Below are 22,657 nucleotides of genomic sequence, written 5' to 3'. Positions count from 1 at the left end.
CTACAAAAACACTCTGAAAAACAGTTTGGCATTTTCTTACAAAACTAAACATGCAATTACAATAGGACCTAGTAATCATACTCCTGGGCATTTATCCCAGAGAAATGAAAACTATGTCCACATAAAATCTCATATATGAATGTTTATAGCAGCTTTATTTATAATAGGAAAAAAACTAGAAACAACCAAAATTTCCTTTGATAGGTGAATAGTTAAACTATGGTACAATGAAAGAAATAGACAACAACTTGGATGGACCTCAAGGGTATTTTCTTGAACGACAAAATTATTTGCACAATCTCTGCCTCTGGCTCCCTCATCATTGCAAACATTCTAGATTCAATTCCTTAGGATTCAAAAGACAATTTGGCAAAAAGAAGCACCCCAGGTGATTTCAATTTTGCGGCAGTGTTTAAGAAGTGTTGATCTCTAAGGCGATATTTCTTAAGTACTATCATCCCCCATCTACAAGACACACATGCACACACATTTCCAAGATGACAGAATTTTCATGCAATAGGACTCCTGCCCCTTGACTCATTTTCTAAGATGAAAGATAAAGACATACTGAGCTGTGCTGTGATGAGGGGGTGGGTGATGGCTGATAGCAGTACAGGGGAAAGAGAACAAGAAACTCCACAGAGATACAGGGAGAGCACTGTTTCCACCTAGACTCCAGCGTTATAGCTCTGGCCTTGGCCATTCCAGTGGCATGTAATTTACCCCCTTCCCCATCTGCAGCCCCAACACACAGTCTGACAGCTGATGCAGAAGTGTCTCTTCCTTAGGGAACCCTTGCCAGATCCCAAGAGTAGGTTAGATCCCTTCTGTTATACTTTTTTCTTTTCTTACTGTACCAGGGATTGAACTCAAGGGCACTCGGCCACTGAGCCACATCCCCAGCCCTATTTTGTATTTTATTTAGAGATAGGGTCTCACTGAGTTGCTTAGGGACTCACTAAGTTACTGAGACTGGCTTTAAACTCAAGATCCGCCTGTCTCAGCCTTCCCAGCCACTGGGATTACAGACGTGTGCCACTGTGCCTGGCGCTTATGTTATATCTTCTTATACAACTTTTGTAGCATTTATTACTACTATAATCACACATTTTTAGATGAACTATTTACTAGCATGTGTGAGGCACACAGCATTCGATTTTTCATTTCATGTCTGTGTCCCATTCGGAACTATAAGGTCCATGAATGTGGGAAACTGGTCTTAATTCCCTTTTGTATATTCCCATAACCAAACATAAAGGGGCTCAGGACATGATTGTTGGATGAATGAAGGGAGGGTAGCAAGACCCTGACTCAACTAAGCACACTAACTCAAAGTCATATTAAGGAAAATAAACTTTGATTTTTGTTTATTTTCTCTCTTACCCATCAAAAAAAAAAAACATTTTCTATCCCAGTTATTACATGGAGCAAGCTAAATAGATATGTGGACATCCCAGAATAAAAAGTATTGTTTACCTACATAGGCAAATGATAGTAAAGCAATACCTTCCTACCCTCGGAGTCTGGAGGCCCATTATATGTTCTTTTTTTTTTTAAATTTTTTTAGATGTTGATGGACCTTTATTTTTTTCATTTATTTATATGTGGTGCTAAGAATGGATCAAACCTAGTCCCTCACACATGCTAGAGAAGTGCTCTATCACTGAGCCACAACCCCAGCCCACCCATTATACATTCTTTAATATATGGAATTTCAAGTCCTGAAATGCTGCATATAAAATGGTGGACATTAGCATTTATGTGTCCATCATTGCAGGGGGTGGGGGTCTTTCCACCCACCAAGGATTCCTTGAAATCAGCCAGTAGAGGCCACACATGAGTTGATGGAAACATCAGCTAGGTTTAAACATTGGTCTGTATCAAAACTCATGGTTTCCATTACCTATATTTATTTTCCCCAATGGAAAACTGAGTTGGGTGAGCAGAAAGAAGTTGAAAGCAGACTTCACTTCAGACTTTGATCTCAGGGCCCAAATGCTGATCCTCATACTCCTACAGGTTTTCCTGTCCCTGTCACTCATATTTGGATTCCTCCCTGTCAGTGAACTAGGCAACACAGATTCCTCCAGTGGGACAAATGGGGAGGGGGTGCACATGTTATGAGTTGGTACATTTCAGGGACAAGTCCAACCTGTTTAGCCCTTCACACATCAGCTTTGCCTTTTCTTCTCAATATGTCATGATTCAGCCCCAGGCCACCAAAGCTCCCCCCACATCCTTACTCCAGTCCCTCAAAGGGACACAAGGTCATTTCTGGCTGAGTTCCACACTCAATCCCCAAGTGACAATGAAAATCACTCTCCTCACAGCCACCTGATACCCAAATTGTTGCTCAATCCTCCCTGTTCCCACACCCAGTGTTGCTTGAATTAGCTTTTCTCCCTGGGCCCCAAATAAGTCAGCTTTTCCACAGCTGCTTTTCTGCTTTCTGCTGTTCTTGATTGAATCAATCCCTTCTCCCAAGTTTTTCCTTCTCACTTCCTCTAGTTTGTATTTTCTTCATCCTTAAGTCATCTATGGGCTCCCTTCTCCCCTTTCCACCATGTCCTGGTCTGATCCTTTTATTCCCAGTGCCCTCACCCTGCATCAGTCCTGGTCCAGATCTATCCTGGTCCTTTACCCACCAGCAATTTGCAAATCACCTCAGTCTCCACTGCACAGAGGAGCAAACTCCAGAAAACACAGACTAGGGAAGAGGTTTGAGGAAAAAAAAGTGTGGATGTGTACTTATTCCTCCTACCTAACTGTATTTTGGTACTTATTAATGACTGTAGGTTATAAATTTATTATATATTTTATAAAGAACAGGGATATTTTTATTATATGTACATATACTTATTTTATTGTATATATAATAAAATCTGAAGTTTGCCAGCACACACAAAAAAAATTATAACTGTTTAGGGAGATGGAAATACTAATTATCCTAATTTGACCATTATACATTCATACATGTGTGGAATTGTCACACTCTACTTCATAAACACATACAACTTAAAAATAATCAACAATAAAAAAGGTTTAAAGTGCAAAATACAAATATTACCAAGATTTTTATTAGTGCATTTGAATTATACAGAATAATAGATTTCATTGTGACCTCTTTATACATGCAAATAACAGCCTTCCATCCTATCCACCTCCCTCCTTCATTACCCTCCCTTCACACCCTCTCCCCCTTCCCCCATTTTACCAAGTTTTAAGGTGAAGAGTAGTTTTCAGCAAAACAGCTACAGCTGGGGGTGGCTAATCAAATCATAACCAAAGAAAATCTATTTGAGGACATTTTATAACACTTTTTGTATATGAAACTTATTGAAAGTTCTCCAAGAAAGACTTCAAGTACCAGAATATTATAAATTGGGCTTTCTATGGTCAACCACATCTTTTCTAAGTGTGGAGGAAAACTGTCCCAGTTCATAAAAACAAGAAATACGTTGACAGTTGCTTTATTCTACATGAGACTTGTCCCCCATTTTATAGCTTAGAAAGGAGAAGAAAAGAAAAACAACCTTTATTTTAATCCCCATCCTCTCCCCACCCTGCCTGCCTCATTGCAACCTGGCAGATCTCATAAATAACCTGAGGATGCCATAGAGCCATGACAGAGGAGACCATCCTAAGAATCACATGAATGAAAGTTGGTAGACATTGCCAAACATCTTGTGGGCACTTCCCTCCCCCCTTAACTATTTTCTGTGCTGTGCCTGGGCCCTCTCTTTCTGAAATGGTTCAGGAGAACTGAGGATTTAAAGGGCTTATCCACATAGCTCAGTGGAAAAGCGCTTGCCTTGCATGGGTGAGGTCCTGGGCTCCATCCCCAGCATCACAAATAAAATAAAGGGTTACCCTTCCTGAAGTATCTGGGCATTAACAGGGTCCACAGGGAGAGGCCTTATAAGAGAATTTATGTTTCTTTGGGGAGAGAATAAACTCTGGAGTCCACTGGACTGGCCTCAAGTCCTAGTCACTCCCTAGGGTGTGACCTATGTGGGCAAGTCATCTAAACTTCCTGGACCTCAGTTCCTTCCCTCTGGTAGGGGGAGTAACAATGCCTACTTTTGTGAAGTGTAAACTGGGTGAGACCCAGAAACCCCTAAGTACAGTGCCTGGCATATTGTTTGTGCTCCACAAACATCAGTGAAGAGAAGGAGGGAAGGGAGAAAGTGACGAGATGACCTTGGATTCCCCTGAAAAGAAGGGACCTGCCTGCCATGCCTTTTTTCCCCTGCCACGGCTTTTCCTAGCCCAATCCCAGGGCTTTTTTGTGGCCCCTCAGGGTTAATGCTGGGACTTTGTTTCCTAAATCACAGGTGTGCTGTTCTGGGCACCTAGGTGGAATGTCACTGTCTCCTTACTGCAATTACCAAATGGCTTTAAGGGTATTGCTGTGCATTTTTCCCCCAAATGAAGCCTGTGCTTCTATTTGCTCACAGTGAATTTTAAAATATAGAAGATGATGAGCTTGTTTACTAAATAAATATGCAGGTTTGGATCCATCTGTCATCTCCTCCCTCAAAGATGCCCTTTCCCCACTCCTCTGGCTGTGGGCTTCAAAAACAGGGCGGGCAGTGGGGTAGGAAAATGCGAGTTGTTGGTCTTCTTGGACCCACAAATTATTTACAGAGCACAGGATTTACAGTCAGGAAGGTTTTTTTTTTTTTTTTTTTTTACAGAAATGGGCAAATCCTAGATGCTCTCTATGTATACAAACCTCCTTTCCAACAGTTATAAAAGGACATTTTAAACTTTAAATGAGAGCCCTGTTCACAGTACATTCTCAATACCAAGTTCCATCAACACTTCATATTGAAGGGGAGGAAGGAGGTCACATGGAATTGCCACCTTTGGGTCCCAACTTTTCTCCAATAATGTGTGACTCAGGAAGTAGGCAAAGGGCCTTTCTTTGCACCCCTGGTTCTCCCCCTCAACTCCTTGTGCATCTGATGTCGAAGCATAAGCTAGTAGCATATACAGAGGAATACAATTCAATGCAAGGTCATGTCAACTTGGACACTTCCATAAGGAAGTTCAAGTTTAAATGCTACCCTCCATAGAAGTAGTCCCCTTCCAACTGCTGTCAACCAGCTACCTAACCAGCTGACCTTAGGCCAAAGTTACCCCCACTCAGGGTCTCTACCTCAGGACATTATAAACACACTCCCTGGGGCTCATTAGCTGGGCAATTTATAGATCTCCCTCCTTCTCAGCACATGTGGAATGAGATAAAGCAGAAGTTTGCTGAGTCAGACCCCAATACCAGATCCAGCCAGAAATGCTGCGAATATGAAACCAATCAACAAGTTACATGTGTTAGAAAGCCCTGGCTTAATGGCTCCCTTTAAAATGATTTTACTACAGCATGAAGGATACAATCCTCACCCTCTTTTTCCAATTCCTTGTTGTTTTTATTTGGCGAGAACGGGGATGTTTTTGTCTATTTTGTGTGTCATTTGCAGAATTTGTGGGTAACAGGAGGTTGGGTGTGAAATCGAGGCCAGAAGCTTACAGAAAAATAAAAGGTAAAGAATTGAGAGTTCAGAATCCAAATCATTGTTGCTTCTGTGGTGAGAGATTGTCACACAGGCAATTAATCAGATGTATATTAATTTTCCAGCAGTGTAGTGTGAAAAATCAGGACATCAAATGAAATATTTAACACCCAGGAAAAGCCAAATGCATATTCTGCTTGTGTGTCCTTCAGTGGTGTTTTTATGAAGGAAACCTTATTTGAAACAAATGTCTGAACAGAAGTTGGGTTTATGAAGGGCACTGAGAAACCATGGCACATAAAGTTTGAAAATGTTGCCCATAAAAAGCATAATCCTCAGCCCCAGATCCTTTGATGGTTAGCATGCACATTCAATGTCCCTGTTCATTCACCTTTGTGTACAAGTGTTGTTATTCATTTGCAAATCTTTCACGGTAAAATCTGGTAGACCCAGTGGTGCACGCCCATAATTCCAGTGGCTCAGGAGGCTGAGGCAGGAGGATCATGAGTTCCAAGCCAGCCTCCCCAAAAGCGAGGGACTAAGCAAGTCAGTGAGACCCTGTCTCTAAATGAAATATAAAATAGGGCTGGGGATGTGGCTCAGTGGTCAAGTGCCCCTGAGTTCAATCCCCAGTACAAAAAAAAAAAAAAATCTGGTAGTCATATTGTTTACATGGTGTTGAATAAGAAATGGTAGATGACTAGTGTATGCATTGTCTGGCACCCCTGCTAGGTCTCAGGACAAGAAGGAAACCTCAAATTGAAGGATGGGATTATATCTGTATATCCCTTGAGGTGCTTCCTGAGACCAGCATTAGAATGAAGCTCTGTTTTCTGTCCCCAGTTGAAAAAGTCAGGTGTTCTGAGCCCAAAACCAGGACGCCCCCTGAAAGCTTCTGTCTAGGTATCTTGAAGGGGGATTGTAGGATGTCACATGTGACCTTTGCAAAAAGAAGGAGAGAGCTGGGGTTGGCCACAATCCAAAGCCAGGGAGGCCCCCAAGGCAGATGTCATGGAAGCTGAAAAAGTTTGCCACCACTGTCATTTCTGTCTCTCCCTTCCCGGATGCCTGCCCGCCGTCTCTTTTTTCATTCACTTGTACATACATTCCTCAAGTATTTACCGAACACCTATTTCAGGCATGAACCAGGGCAGGAGTATACAGAAGACGTTTGTTTTCTCCTCTCCCTCTCAATGGGTCTTCTCTCCTGCTCTCTCTCCCCATAATTCAGTGGTAACAGGGGTGGATGCAAGAATATCCAAAATTTGTCCCTGTAGGAGACATCTGCGCCAGGAATTTCTGACAACCCCCAAGGAGAGTGGCAGATTGATGGCACTCTAGTTGGGACTAACCAGGGAGTGGAGGAGGTGGGGGCAGAAGGAGCTCTGTAGCCAGGCTGTCTGCCTGAGCCTATTCTATAGCTTCCATTTATGTGACCCTTGCTCTGTGCCAGGCCCTGTACGTGCAGTTTCTCATACCTTCTTCAATATCCCAATCCTATGAGGTTGCTGTTGTTAACAACTGTCCTCTGTTTTATATGAGGAAACTGGAACCAGGAGGGGGAAGTGACCTGCCCAGGGTCACACAGCTAGGAAGTGACAGAGCTCCAATTCAAGTTTAGGTCTATATATCTAATATATCTGAGTTTTTTGAATGCCCAGGCATAGAAAGGATAGTCTAGTAGCTCAGAGCCTTTGGTGTGTCAAGAGAGACCCGATGAAACTGCACTGTTTTTATTAGCTATGTGGCCTTGGAGGTTACTTTGTAAGCATTGTTTTCTTCTTGTGTAAAAGAGGGCAATACTAATAATAACAATAATACTTCATAGGGTTGTCGTGATTATTAAATGCAACAATAAAACCAGGCACAGTGGCACACTCCTGTAATCCCTGTAGCTCGGGAAGCTAAGGAAGGAGGATCTCAAGTTCAAAGCCAGCCTCAGCAACTTAGTAAGGCCCTAAGCAACTCAGTGAGACCCTGTCTCTAATTAAAATATAAAAAGGGCTGGGGATGTGGCTCAGTGGTTAAGCACCCCTGGGTTCCTGACATATAAATGCTCAATCACTGTTAGTTATGATTAAAAGTATTATTATTTATATCCCCAGTGCCCTGACATTTTAAGAATTCAGATGTGGGTTTTTTTAAAATTTTTATTAGTGTGTTATAATTATATGTAATAGTGGGAGTTGTTATTACATATTTATACATACGCATGATCAGATGTGGTTTAGGTATAAGAAAGAACATGTTGTGCATGCATGTAATCCCAGTAACTCAGGAGATTGAATCAGGAATATTGCAAGTTTGAGGCCAGCCTCAGCAATTTTGACCCTGTCTCAAAATTTAAAAAAACAAAAGTGCAGGGGATATAGCTCAGTGGTAGAACACCTCTGGACTCAATCCCCGGTACTACAATTAATAAAAACAAAAACAAAAACAAACTCCTACTTAAATATAAAATATTTAAATTTTAAAAATAGAAGGAAAAAATAGAAATAAGCAAGAAAATAGATTAAGAGCTTCTAAAAGGTACTCCGAATGCTGTTTCTGTAGGCAGTTTAGCTAAATTTCTATGTTCAACAATAACAATTTGAATCATAACTAACACTGGTTGAGCATTTATATATCAGGAACTATATTAAACAATTCCACACTCATCGCCTCATTCCCAACAAATTTATGAAGTATTATTGTTGTAATATTATTCTCATTTTACAAAGGAAGGAAACAATGCTTGCAAAGTAACACCCATGATTACCCAGCTAGTGAAAAAACAGCAGTTTCATTCTAGTCTCTCTCTTTTTAAAAATATTTTTATTTTATTTTTTTATTTATATGTGGTGCTGAGATCGAACCCAATGCCTCATGCATGCAAGGCAAGTGCTCTCCCAGTGAGCTATAGCCCCAGGCCCTCATCCCAGTCTCTCTTGACACAATAAAATCAGCCCACCAGGACCTCATTATTTCCAAAATTTTTCCCCTAGAATTTTTTCTCACCATTTTTCTGTTCATCTAAATTGTACCTACTTCTGTCCCATGAGGTAAGCTAAGTCACTATCTCTTCCATAAACTTTCCTTTCCTGTCTTCCTCACCAAGATCACTTATCCCCAACATCCAGTTAGCCAAATCTAGGAGTCCTGAGGACATGTCCATATAGGGGCACTCAGAACCAGAATACTACTAGTACCAAGTTTCCAGCCACCCTTGTACATTCAAGGAAACTTAAGAAGAGAAAGTCAAACTCTCACCCCTTGTACTTAGAAATAATAAATCTACTTAAAATGTTTTTAAAAAGATACCTCCCAGTTCAACAATCTCCCTACCAAAAAAAAAACAAAAAACTCTAGAAGAGGCTTAAAGAGAAGTTGTCCTGCCTGAAAAATCAGGTTATTTTGTAAATAACCTTAAGGTGATCCTTTGAGCTGGGCATGTTGGTACTCGCTTATAAACTCAGTGACCTGCATGGCTGAGGCAGGAAGATGGCAAGTTTGAGGCCAGCCTGGGCAACTTAGTGAGACTTTGTCTCAAAACAAAAAAAGTGGGGGGTGGGTGGGGGATTGGGGTTGTAGTTCAGTAGAGCTCTTGCCTAGCATTCATGAAGCCCTGGGTTCCATCCTCAGCAGCACATAAAAATAAATAAATAAATAATAAAGATATTGTATCCATCTACAACTAAAAAGATTTTTTTTTTTTTTTAAAAAGGGGTTGGGAATTATAGCTCAGTGGTAAAGCACATCTGGGTTCAATCCCCTGTACCACCACCCTCCCATACACAAAAAGGTGATCCCTTTGAGAATGTTTTTAGATTTAGATCACTAGTGAAGGTGTATTTAAAATTCCACGTTCCCTGACAAATTCAGTCCTTCCTATTTCTTTAGTCAGCTCTTCCCTACCTAGTTCCATAGCACAACCACCAAAGAGCCAGGGCAGCTGCCATTTTGTGCCAAAAGTCTCCTTCCATTTTCCAAGCAAGTAAAGGAGAGGGAATGTCTGACTTACTTCCCCAACTCGTATGGGGTCATGCTCTTTGAGGACTTATTCTATTTCAGTTTCTACCTCTCACCAGTCAGAAAAATGAGCCTGAACAACCCATAGAATGAGCACCTGCTTCAGTCATTGCCCCAATGTGAACATGCTAATCCCTGGATTTAGGAAATGTTTGCCTTCCACACAACACAGCCAGGCCCTTCTGATGGAACAGTGCTTCTGGTTTTAATACCCCAGTCTTGATTTCTAACAGGTGGGTGCCACAGTTGTTCAGCTCTTATTATGAGCCAAGTTCATGGCTCAAACAATATAGGATTCTTCATAAAGAGCCTGAGAAACTACCAGATGGTATTACAAGGGGAAATAAGCTCAATTCCTTTCTCTAGTACCTCAAGCCAGTGGTTTCAACCAGGAATAAAGAACACCTCAGTCCTGCTGTTTTCTTCAAACTCACTAAGTGGGTCCTTTTTTTTTTTTAAACGAGCACTAAAGTCTATAAAAACGTAACTAATTTCAGAGCACAAGGGCCGCCTAGCTCCAGCTGTTTAAAACATGGCACTAATGAAAAAACTCACCCACTGAATAGATCACTGGCTATCTGTACTCCCCCACCCCCACTCCACCACTCCCATCCGGGCTCTGCCTGCAATGTCACAAACATTCAGGTTTAGTAAGTAAAGACCAGCATTTTTTTTTCAAAGAGATGATGAAATCAGAGAGACATAATCTCTGTCCTCAGGGTGGAATTAGGAATATGTGATTCTCCACTTCTGCAATAAGTGTAAGACTTTGAGAATGTGCGGTACCCTTTTTTTCCATCAGGAAGATTTACTGGGTGAGATGGCAGGCCATTTTTCATAGTTTGGAGTTGCCGTATGTAGTGGCTTTGTGCAGAAGCCATACATATTTCCCTTGTCAAAACAGATTGGGAGATGTCCCCAGGTTCATCATACTCTAGATATGCATAAAGCTCAAGGAATAAATGATGTGTATATTGAAATAGGGAATGGCAGTTTGCTTTCATAAGTCTAAAATATAAGGGGTGATATACAAATGATGATCTAGAATTATCTTCTCTAAGTACCTCTGAATTTCTGTCCTTCATTTATTGCCTCTTTTTCCCTCTATCTCCCCTTCTTGAAAAGCTATTATCTTCCCCACATCCCTCATCACCCTAGATTCAAATTCCTTTAAACAGCCTTTGCCTCTTTTTTTTTTTGTACTGGGGATTGAACCCAGGAGCATTTGGCCACTGAGCCACATCCCCAACCCTTTTTATATTTTACTTAGAGACAGGGTCTCACTGAGTTGCTTAGGGCCTTGCTAAGTTGCTGAGGCTGGCATTGAACTTAGGATCCTTATGTCTCAGCCTTCCAAGCCTCTGGTATTATAGTCATGGGACACTGTGCTCAGCTCTTTGCCTTTTTTTGAACATTTTCTCTGTGTTTACTTTCTACACATTGGTGTATACCAGAAAAACAGCTCTGCAAGCTCCATGAGCATAGCACAGGCTTTTTATCCTGTCTTTGCCATTTACTTAGCTTTGTGTGTTTAGTGAGTTTTCTCACTTTTCTGGTTCTCAATTTCTTCTTCCACAAAATGCCTCTAGTAATAGAAGTTCCTACTCACAAAGTCACAATGAGGATTAAGTGAGATACTGCACACAGAGTCCTTGATACAGTGCCTCCATAAATATTTATCTCCTTCCTTCCTTCTGCATGAGAATCTCTGTTTCCACAATCAGGCAACTGCCTCTGAGGAGCAGCCTTATCTAATGCATGGACTCAGTTTTTGTCTTTGTTCCCATTATTTAGAAGTAAAAACAAAAACTTTTAAAGTGTTTTTTTTTTTTTTTGGTACCAGAGATTGAACCCAGGGGCACTTAACCACTGAGCCACATCCTCAACCCTTTTTATATTTTGTTTTGAGACAAGGTCTTGCTAAGTTGCTTAGGGCCTCAATAAATTTCTGAGGTTGGCCTTAGATTTGTGATCCTCCTGCCTCAGCCTTCCAAGCCACCAAGATTATAAATGTGCACCACCATAGCCAGCTGAAATTTTTGACGGCACATGGAAAAGTTCTTCATGTCTTTGTACAAGACAAAATATTCAAGTTTCAAAATATCCTAATGGCTTATTTACCTCGAGCTTCCTTTTGCTCTTTCACTGCTGAGGACACTCCAACTTGGTGGAAGGTGGGCCATGTGGGAAATTAAATGGCCCTTCTGTATCTCTGTATGCCGATATGTGTTTTGGGATGGATTTAAGCACTGGCAACTTGGCCTGAGGAATAGCTGTTTGGTTGAAGCAGGGCAGATTCATAAATAGGTGCACAGAGCTCTTAGAATATGGGGATCATCTGATCTTCTTGGAAATGGTATCCTCCCAGGGTTGAGCATCTGTCCTTGCTGCCCTGAGTTTCATCAATGGAGCCTTCCATTCTAGAGTATTTGTTTTCTACCTAATCAGGCTCCACTTTCTGGGAAGTCACAAACTATACACTAAACTGGTGTCTCCCTGGGTCTGTCCTTCCAAGTGTGTGATGAGGGCTTCATATGAGAGCTAAGGATACTCTGTACTTTGTCTTGTCTTTTTCAAAGTTTAGTTTAGAATAGAAGTTTTTGTTCCTGCCCCTCAGTGCCATCTCACAGTTTCTCTCATCTTTCTCCAGCAATGGGAAGTTGCTCCCAGAGCCCCACTGTGCTTTGCTTTGCTCCTAAATAACACAGCCATCAAAAGCAGATTTCTCCATGCATCTTGAACAGTAATCCATAGGCCAAGCTACTTCAGGACTTTCCCTTCCTTTCATAATGATCAACTCATAATAATGTCTTACGATTGTGTATGCATTCTAAAGGGAGAGAGAAACTAGGCAGACTGATGGAAGAGCCTGAGGCCCAAATTGACTCACCCAACCTTGGTCTTGACCAAGACTCTCTGTCCTTCTGGGGCCCTATTTCCACAGCTTTAACATGTGACACCTGCCTTTGGGGACTTTATAAGACAGCTGCAAGCATTAGGAGGGATAACAGAAGGAAGTATACTCTATTGGCAAAGGGAATATCTGTACAAATGAAAGATATCCAAATTAAGAGAAACAGGCCATATTTTTGAGATTTGATGCTATATATAACCCAGATATGTTCAAAAAAGCTTTTTAAAAATCCCTGAATTTGGGCTGGGGTTGTGGCTCAGTGGTAGAGTGCTTGCCTAGCATGTGTGAGGCACTGGATTCGATTCTCAGCACCACATATAAACAAACAAATGAATAAATAAAGGTCCATCAATAACTGATAAAAATTTTTCAAAAAAATCCCTGAATTTGGGCTGGGGTTGTAGCTCAGTGGTAGAATGCTCATCTGGCACATGTGAGACACTGGGTTCAATCCTGAGCACCACATAAAAATAAATAAATAAAAATTGTATTGAATCCCCTTACAACTAAAAACTATTTTTTAAAAAATCCCTGAATTTTGTAATTGCTTAAAACATTTCAAAGAAGCATAAATATATTTTTATTTTACTTTATTTTTAATTTATTAAAAATGGAGAGTCACAAGTTTGAGGTCAGACTCAGCAACCTTGCCTCAAAATTAAAAAAGGACTTAGGATGTGGCTTAGTGGTAGATCACCCCTGTGTCCAATCCCCAGTTCCCAGTATCAAAAAAAAAAAAAAGGGAAAGAGAGAGAGAAAGAATGGAAAAGAATGGGTGAGACAAAAGGATAGTGATATTTACCAGGGTAATTATCCATCATATGTGGAGATGGGATCAACTGTAAAACACTTTTGGGAAAACTCAGGATGGAAGATGTGGAGATAAGACCTGAAGTTGGCCTGGATCTCTTAGTCGAGTTGCCAGAGTAGAAAACCCAGCCCAGAGTACAAGGAAGAGACAGAGAGGGAAGGGTACAAGGAGTATTAGCTCTATTGGGTGTGGCTGGCAAAGAGCCAATAAGAGAGGGTAATAGGTTGGGCAGATGTAGAACCCTTGGCATCAACGAGCCCCACAGACTAGAATCTGGGCCTGAAATAGCATAAAATATTTACTGATTACTTATTAAGTCAGATATCATAGTAGACCAAGACCCTTTTCCTTAAGGAAGTTACAGTCCACAGCTTAAAGAATGGGAAGAAATAGTAGGAATCAGAGCAACAGCAGGAAACAGATTTGGGTTCCTTCTTGTCAGTGTGCATGTTTGTGTCTGTCCATCTATCGCCCCCTCAGTGTGTGCATGCATGTTATTCGCTGGTCTCACAGTATCCCAGCCACATAGCAATCCATCTTTACCTACTCCAATATGGATGCAAGCCTCCCAAATTGTAGGCTCACTAAAAACGACTGACAGCCTTCCCATCAAAGTAACCTTTTCTAAACCTTTTCTGCCTCTCGGGAGCCAAATGATGGTGAGGGGCCTCAGTCAGGGTGTATACACTTGCACCAAGTGGCCACACTCTGTATGGAGCGTACGCACAGGAGCTTTGGATTAGAGAAAGATGCATACTGGTCAAGTCCGTTAAAAATCAACCACACGGCATATAAAGTCAACTGCGGTTTGATTTGGACTTGGGCCACCCATAGGGGATCATATATGTGCACCTCTCTTTAAGCAAACTTGAACCCAAGAATCCCAATTTTGAAAGCGAGAGAGGAATGTGCCTGACCATTTTTGGAAGCCATCTAGAGCCCTCATTTATTGACACAGGTGCATCAAAGAGGTGGTGAAGTCCTGGAAGAGCATCTGATCCAATCCTCTGCCTCCTGATGGTAACACCCTGAAATTATCTCAGGCAAACGGGTCTTTATCTGGTCTGGGCAGACTTCCAGAGACTTCTAATGGGTTAAAAATGTGGCTGTGGCTGCTGTGCAGATGAGAGCCCTGCACAGACACAAACCTGCCTTGTCTTTTAAAATGAGAAGGGACTCTGGGGCTTTGTGGCAAAGGGTGTAGTTTTCTGAAAAATCAAATTCAAATAAATGATTAAATTAAAACATAAACTGAATTAGGGACATGCATTTGGGATTTTCTGTACGTTTTATGGAAATTAGGGAATACATCCCTTTGTTCAAGTTTAAAATTCAACCAACTTAGCTTCTCTACATGAAAGAAAAGGAGTTCCCATGACCTGAAATTTGCAATTTCCCCTAAAGTACAGCTTTCTGTATTTATTTAGAAATATTTATGTTCAACTAGGGCATGGTTTACCCTTTTCATGTAGGCTTATTATGGTTTGCCTTCACATTGGACTACTCAACTTTTAGTAACCAAATTTGTGACCCAACGAAAATGTCTCTCTCTTACAAGGAGCTCGGACTCCTATTTATTTCGCAACCTTTATTTGTGTATGAGATGAACCATGACATTTAAACTATGCTTGATAGCTTAACAGATTATAAGAACAAAACCAGATGGCCCAAACAAACATAATGCTTTGATTGCTTTCAAATTCAATGTCAAAAATTAAAAACAGCTTTCAAAAAGCCTTGACTTTTTTTTTCCAGAAATGACTGAAGCATATATATGTACATATACTCCCCCCACCCCCCAAAAAAACTAGAAGGATGTAAAACAAAAATTTAACATCAGTTATTTGGGGGCTGAGGAGGAATTGTTCTTTTCTATTTCTCCCAAATTTTCTACAGTTAGAAATCGCCCCCCCCCCCAAAAAAAAGAAACTAGAATGAGAAAAAAAAAATTAATGACTGTGAAAAGTTTAATTTTAATGAAGTCTTTTTTAGGATTCAGTCAAGGTGTTTTCCCCTGTTGAGAAAATGGGCATTGTTAAGCATTAGCAGTTCATAATTCTTCTTCCACACAAAATGATGAAAAACGTGCAGTTACTTTAACACTGCTTCATGATGATGGAAAACTGAACCAGTCCCAGAGTCTTTAGAACGAATGTGAATTCTACAAAAGCAGTTATTTCATTTTCAAACTCACTTTAATGTACCTTCAATATGATTAGTATTAATCACAATCCTCTCTTTCCTTGAGAACAGTGCGCATGCTAATTCTTTAAAACTGGACTATAAAAGGACCTCAATTTAAAAATGCTCTTGAACCTTGAAATAGTTTGCAGGACAAAGTGAGAATGTGACTCTGTGAATTTCTAAACTACAGACTTTATCAAGTGTTGGGATTCTTTTTTGCCGTTCTTGTTTTGCAAAAGAATATTCCCACTCAGATTCATTTTTTTCCTTCAAATCAGCTGCAAGAATGGACGAACTGCTACAAATCAAAGTCCTGACAGTTATATTTCCCTAAGATAATTGCATGCTGCTTCGGAGTTTCCTTTTCCCCTCTGTTTCCCTTTGTTTTGACAACAAGATTCTGGGAAAACAATATACAAATGATAACTAGGCTGTCACGAGTATATTGAATTTTAAAAATAAATAACTGTCGACCCCAAAAGCTTCCAGGAGCCTATGGAGTGAGTTCTTTTTCCAAACTGTTACAAAACCAGATGTGGAAATGTTTAGCTAATTCCCCTCCCCATTCTCCATGCAAAGAGTTTATATGTGTCTTGAATGGCATTAGAAGCGATGGGGAGGTAAGGATCTTGTCTGCTTTCAAAGAGATTTGTGTTCAACTTCTCACTCTGCTCACTAGTATCCCCAAACTGATTTGGATTTCAGTATGTGTCTATTTTAAATTTTTTTAAATATTCATTTATTTTTTTAGTTGTAGCTGGACACAATATCTTTATTTATTTATGTGGTGCTGAGGATTGAACCCAGGGCCTCGCATGTGCTAGGCAAGTGCTTTACCGCTAAGCCACAATCCCAGCCCCTATTTTTTAAATATTTTCTTCTCAAGATTAAAAATACTATGTTTAGGCTAACATTCAACCCTTTTTTGTTGTTGTTGTTTTGTATCAGGGATTGAGCCCAGGGGCATTTAACCACTGAGTCACATCTAGCCCTTTTCTATATTTTATTTAGAGACAGGCTTTTGCTGAGTTGCTTAGGGCCTCACTAAGTTGCGCAGACTAGCTTTGAACTTGTGATCCTCCTGCCTCAGCCTCCCAAGCCACTGGAAATACAGATGTGTGCTACTGTGCCTGGCATAATATTCAACCACTTTCTTGTAAGACAATAAGACAGAGTTCCTAGTGAAAAAAATTAAAATCTATTTTTTAGCAATTTTGAAATATACAGCACATTATTATTAATTATAGTCGCCACACTGTACAATAGATCTTACAAACTTATTCATCCTAAATGAATCTTTGTACCCTTTGATCAATGTCTCCTCTTCCCATTTACTTCTCTCACCGCAGGTTTCTGATAACTATTATTCTTAACGCTCAAGTTTTAGAAGTGTGTGAGGTGTAGATATGTCAATTAGTTTGATCTAATCACTTCACAATGTACATTTGTATCATAATAACACATTGTTCCCCACAAATACTGTGGGTCCTCAGTATCCATGGGTTCCACATTCACAGAAGGAATTTTGTGTATGTGAGTAGAGGGCAATATAGGGGATTGACCCTAGAGGTGCCTTACCAATGAGCTACTACAACAGGCAAGTTTGATGATTTTAGATTTCACATTTATATATTTGATATATTTTAATTTAATTTTGTTTAAACTGTGAGGTGAGGTCTGAAGTCCCTTCCTCACAAATGATGTTGGAGTATGGGGGTGAGTAGACATGGAGCTGTTTACAGGTAGAGTCGGTTTTGTAAGATAAAAATCATTTTTGATTTTTGGTATTTTGTTTTTAGTACTGGGGACTGAACCCAGAGGCACTTTACCATTGAACTACATTCCCCAGCCCTTTTTATGTTTGATTTGGTTGGCTTTGAAGTTGAGATCCTCCTGTTTCAGCCTCCCAAATTGCTAGGATTATAGGCTACCACACCCAACATGGAAATTTTTTTTAATCTTACATCTGTACTGAAAACATACAGAGATTTTTCTAAAAAATGCTTTAGGGGTGGGTTTTTCCCTCTTTCTTTTTCCCTTCTTCTTTCTCCTTCTTTCTTTCCTTAATATCATCTCACAGCCTGGACCTCTCTGTCCTGAATGAAAACATCCTGTAAAGGCCAAGGAAACAACCCTTTCAACCCATTTGGGGTTTCTCTAAACAATGCAGTATCAGGACTACTTACATAGCATTTAAATTGCATTAGGTATTATAAGAAATCTAGAGGTGATATAAAGTATACTGAAGGATACATGTGGTTCTTTGCAAATAAAATGCCATTTTATATATATATATATATATATATATATATATAAAGGACTTGAGAATCTGTGGATTTTGATATCCTTGAAGTTCCTGAGAAGAATCCCCCATGGGTACTGAGAGATAACTGTATATGTGTAACTATCTGTCAATTTAAAAAAAATCAGTGCTCAACTTTATAAACAACATTTTTAGCATAAGAATATATGATAGTTAAGTAGCAACTCTTCTTTCCTCTTAACTTTGTTTGTGCCAGTCCATTCCATTTCTATGTATAAGAAGAAAAATAGAACTGGATGTGGTGGTGCACGCCTGTAATCTCAGTGGCTCGGGAGGCTGAGACAGGAGGATCACAAGTTCAAAACCAGCTTCAGCAACAGTGAGACCCTGTCTCAAAATAAAAACAACAAAAGGCCTGGGGATGTAGCTCAGTGATAAAGCAGCCCTGGGTTCAATCCCTGGTATCACAAAAGAGGAGAAAAAAGAAAAGCAGACTATTTTGTTCTCATATCCAAGATCTTGAACTTTGCTAATCTGACTGGTTGTGACTCAGTGATACAGTGCTCGCTTCATTTGTATTTATTCTCAGTGACTAATATGGGCATCTCTTCAACATACATACTTGGATTTTTCTAAACTTAATTTTTTTCATATTTATTTTTTAGTTGTAGTTGGACGCAATACCTTTATTTTTTTTTTATTTTTATATGGTGCTGAGGATTGAACCCAGGGCCTTGCATGTGCTAGGTGAGCACTCTACCACTAAGCCACAACCCCAGCCCTTTCTGAACTTAATTTAAAACACAGATTTGATTGCAGGGGAATGGAAATAGAGTTTATATTACCAAAATGAAGCATTTCATGATTTTTTTTTAATGTAAAGGATTTATCAACAAATAGGCTTATTAGGGAGTTATTAAGGGGAGAAAAAGGAAGAAAGAAAAAGTCTGCTAAAGGAACTAATGGGGAATGTATATGCATCAACCACATTTGGAAAAACAGAAAGCTGCTGGTACTCTGTTGCTGCAAGGAAGGTAAACATTCTGCATCCAGGTGCTATGAGCAGCTGTGGGTCTGCCCAGCCTCTATAGCTCTGTTCAGGACTGTATGTACCAATAGTTTGAGCCCTGCTTGGTTAGACAAAAGCATCTCAGCTCGATGCAGGGAAAATTTGCAATCAACTCAAAATGGAGCTCTGATCATACAAAATCTGAGACCTCCTTTCTAATGGCCCTGACACCAGAAGCTGCACAGTAGTTCCAAGGTGAGCACTCCTGTCTTTGAATTTATTTCTTCCCCAGTCCCCAACTTCCCCTCAGTTCTGAATATTCCTGGAGACTAACTAGAATTCTGTCCACAGCTCCCAGGCTCTATGCCTAGCCCCAGCTAGGGTTAAAAATACCTTTCAGTTTGGTGACCTCACCAAGCCCTCTCTTCTGGCTTTTCCTTCCCATCTCTAGCCCCTTGGCCTTCCTTTTCCTCTGCCTCCAATAATCAGAGGTCACACTCTCCCTCCCTCCTCCAGGTCCCATTCTGCCAGCACATCCCAGCTAGGTGTTAGAAAAGCCAGCTGATCTTGATCAATTTACACAGTGTTGTGACAGCCTTATAACCATCCCCCAACACACAGATACACAGCACACCACACACACACACACACACACACACACACACACATCCCACCTCCCCTTCTCTGGGAACTGTAGGCAGCCAGGGAAGGGAAGCTGCCTGTTTTGATGACTTATACTCAGCAAACAAGAGCCAGTCTCAAAAGTGTAGCATTGAGCTAAACATTAGCAAGTGCATTGCACTGTCCTTCCCATCTCCCCTTCTTCAATCTCACCTCAGAGTTGCACAGCCTGAAATGTTGATGCCATTGACTTCTTCATAAAGTTTTTTAAATATATTTTTTAGTTGTACATAGACACAATACCTTTATTTTGTTTATTTTTATGTGGTGCTAAGGATGGAACCCCGTGCCTCACATGTGCTAGACAAACACTCTACTACTGAGCCATAGCCCCAGCCCTGATAGTTGTTTTTCTGAGCTCAAAGATATGTTGTCACACACACAGGCATCTGTTTTTTGCTCACATCACATAGCAATCCACTCCAGGCTTTAAGAAAATCAGTGGAAACAAATTATATCCTGTCCTGTCCAAGTTTGGAGATTTGGCCTAAATTAATCCCCAAACTCAGTGATGTCACCCAACCCCTTCCTTCAGCCTGATTCAGAGTAGGGAGGTAGTCTAAAATGATTGCTTGGGAGTCAACTGTCTTGTTTCTCAGAGAATCTGGCCATTTTGTACCTTTATTTGAATTACCCATGAGAGGGAGAGGGAAGAGAGCAATATAGGAAACATGCTTAAAGAGGGAGAGGAAACTGAGGGTTTAACTCCCCAGACAAGAACAACCTTCACCTTGGGCCTCAGTTTGAGTGTTTCAACAACAAAAATGGGTTGAAAAGATTGTTTCCTTAGTCTATTCAGGATGTTTTCATTCAGGACAGAAGGGTCCAGGCTGTGAGATGATGATTAGGAAAGAAATAAGGAGAAAGAAGAAGGGAAAGCTAGGGATGTAGCTCAGTTGGTAGAGTGCTTGCCTCACATGCACAAGGCCCTGGGTTCAATCCCCAGCACCACACACCAAAAAAAAAAAGGGAAAAAGAAAGGGAGAGGGAGAGAAAGCCACCTGTAAAGCATGCTTAGGACTAAGTGGTCTCCTTTAGATCAAGACAATGGTGTAGTAGTGAAGAGGTAATTTTCTTAGCTTACCAAAGAAACTTCAGCAAAAATCCCACATCATAAGTGGTTTGTTTATTTAACTATTGAGTCATCTAGGACTACTTCCCATCAGAATTTACTTGTTTTGTTGTTTTATTTTATTCGTTTTGTTTTGGGGGGTGAGGGGACAGGGTTCTTGTGTGTGTTGCTGCTATTCTATTTTTGCTTTGTGAAAAATGAAAAAACTGCCCAAGGAGAGTCATGAATGAACAAAGGGGAAAGGAAAGAACTGGGCAGAGTCTTTTGGCTTCTCTTTATACCCCAACACCCGCAAGAGAATGAGGAGTCATTAAAGAGAGAGCCCAGAGTGAGCTGTCCTCATAAACAAAGCATTTCATCCAGGCCAGTGCACTTTGCTAGACGGCCCCTATGCTATGGTTTCCCTTAAAGAATGCAGCAAATCCATCACTAGCAAATGAAGAGAAAGAGCTGCAATTTTGAAACTGGGGAAAGAGGAAGAAAGAATGTTTGGGGATGCTTTTTATCCCAAGACTTTTTTTTTTTTTTGCACATAGTAGGCACTCAATAAATATTACTAAAAAATGAATTCCTTTAAGCAAGGGTTACTTATCTCTTCTTTACTTACTGCAGCTGGGAACAAAAGTGGAGCCCTACCCTTATGCATAGAAATTTTCTTCTAAATTTTAGGCACTTTGAATTTGATATATCATTTCCACTTTTAAAATGAAAACTGAGCTGGACATTTGATGTCCTTTCTTCCTTATTCCTTCCTTCTTTGCTTCTCACCTCTTTCTGATATCATATCTTAGACACTTATTATCTTTTAAGAACCCACGGGTACTTAACCACTAAGCACATCCTCCAACCTTTTTTAATATTTTATTTAGAGACATGGTGTCACTGAGTTGCTTAGGGCCTTGCTAAGTTGCTGAGGCTGGTTTTGAACTTGTAATCCTCCTGTCTCAGCCTCCTGATTCACTGGAATTACAGGTTTATGCTAGTGTACCTAGTTTTTCTTCTTAATGTTTTAGGAACAAACTTTTGCTTAAAAAAAGAAGAAAAAATCATATTTGAATGTTCAATAGAAAATAAGCTGTTACCTCTTGTGTTTTTGTGTGTTCTAGAAATCCTTGTTGGAATCCTCCTGCTTCCTGTGGATTGTCACCTGATTGGCTGCAAAGATGAAAGTTTTCAACGTGGTCGGGGGCATGATCTTGTTTGCCTCTCTGTTTTCAGCCTGCTCTGGGCAAAATCCCATGACTGTGCTGTGTTCCATTGATTGGTTCATGGTCACGGTCCACCCCTTCATGTTGAACAACGATGTCTATGTACACTTCTATGAGCTGCATTTGGGCCTGGGTTGCCCCGCCAACCATGTTCAGCCACACTTCTACCAGTTTACCTACCGTGTTACTGAATGTGGCATCAGAGTCAAGGCTGTCTCTCAGGATATGGTCATCTACAGCACTGAGTTGCACTATGCTTCTAAGGGTACCTCCTCTAAGTATGTGATCCCTGTGTCATGTGCTGCCCCCCAACGGTCCCCGTGGCTCACTCTACCCTCTCCTTTGAGAACAGCCAGCGATAGTGCAGCCACAGCCAAGAATGGTGACGCGTGCTACAGCGTGTTCAGCTTGTCACAGTCCAGCGAAAGGCCCAACTGTGACTGTCCACCTTGCGTCTCTAATGAACGGCGTACCCCGGCCTCACATAACCAAGCAGAGGCTGAGGTGACCCATCCTGTGCGGTCTTCTTACTTTCTTAGTGTTTGTGAAGACTGGTGTCTTCCCTCAGATGATCTGATTGAACCCATGTAATAAGTATGGGGTCTCTCCTGAAGATGCCATTTCTAGAATTAGTTTGTAGTATTTTCTGATATCATATAAATAAATGCCCTGTGATCCTCTTAGGAGCAATTTTGAGAAATGGCAACTCATAGTAACTTCTTGATTTTGTATTTTTATACCTTTATAAAGGAAAAAAAATAAAATTCTGGTAGCATGAAAATACCAGTTGAGTGTTTTTATTTAACAAACACTTTTATTACAAGCCAGGCACTATTTACATGGTTTACAAATATTAGTGTCTGTTCTCTCTAGGATGACTTCTCTCTTATTTAAGTTTCTCCAAGAAAGCCTTCTCCATCTGTCTCTCCATCTGTATACTCATTTTTCTTATTCTGTGTACCAGTAACATAATTTAGTGATATGCCTTTTTAGT

The 22,657-nt window shown here is 40.5% G+C and overlaps 1 protein-coding gene and 1 non-coding gene across 2 annotated transcripts; both read left to right on the top strand.

Annotated features, from left to right (window-relative positions):
- The first annotated feature begins 20,266 nt into the window (after positions 1-20,266).
- Positions 20,267-20,338, top strand: Trnav-cac (transfer RNA valine (anticodon CAC)). Its single transcript has one exon. It is a non-coding gene; the product is annotated as a tRNA-Val (tRNA).
- Positions 20,339-21,618: 1,280 nt separating this feature from the next.
- Positions 21,619-22,254, top strand: Plac1 (placenta enriched 1). The gene has a single exon (XM_027946969.2). The coding sequence runs from the start codon at positions 21,619-21,621 to the stop codon at positions 22,252-22,254; it is 636 nt and encodes a 211-aa protein (XP_027802770.1).
- Positions 22,255-22,657: the final 403 nt, after the last annotated feature.

This window comes from Marmota flaviventris, chromosome X (assembly GCF_047511675.1).
Source record: "Marmota flaviventris isolate mMarFla1 chromosome X, mMarFla1.hap1, whole genome shotgun sequence".
In the NCBI taxonomy this organism is placed as follows: Eukaryota; Metazoa; Chordata; class Mammalia; order Rodentia; family Sciuridae; genus Marmota; species Marmota flaviventris.
This window is presented reverse-complemented; position numbering and strand designations above follow the sequence as displayed.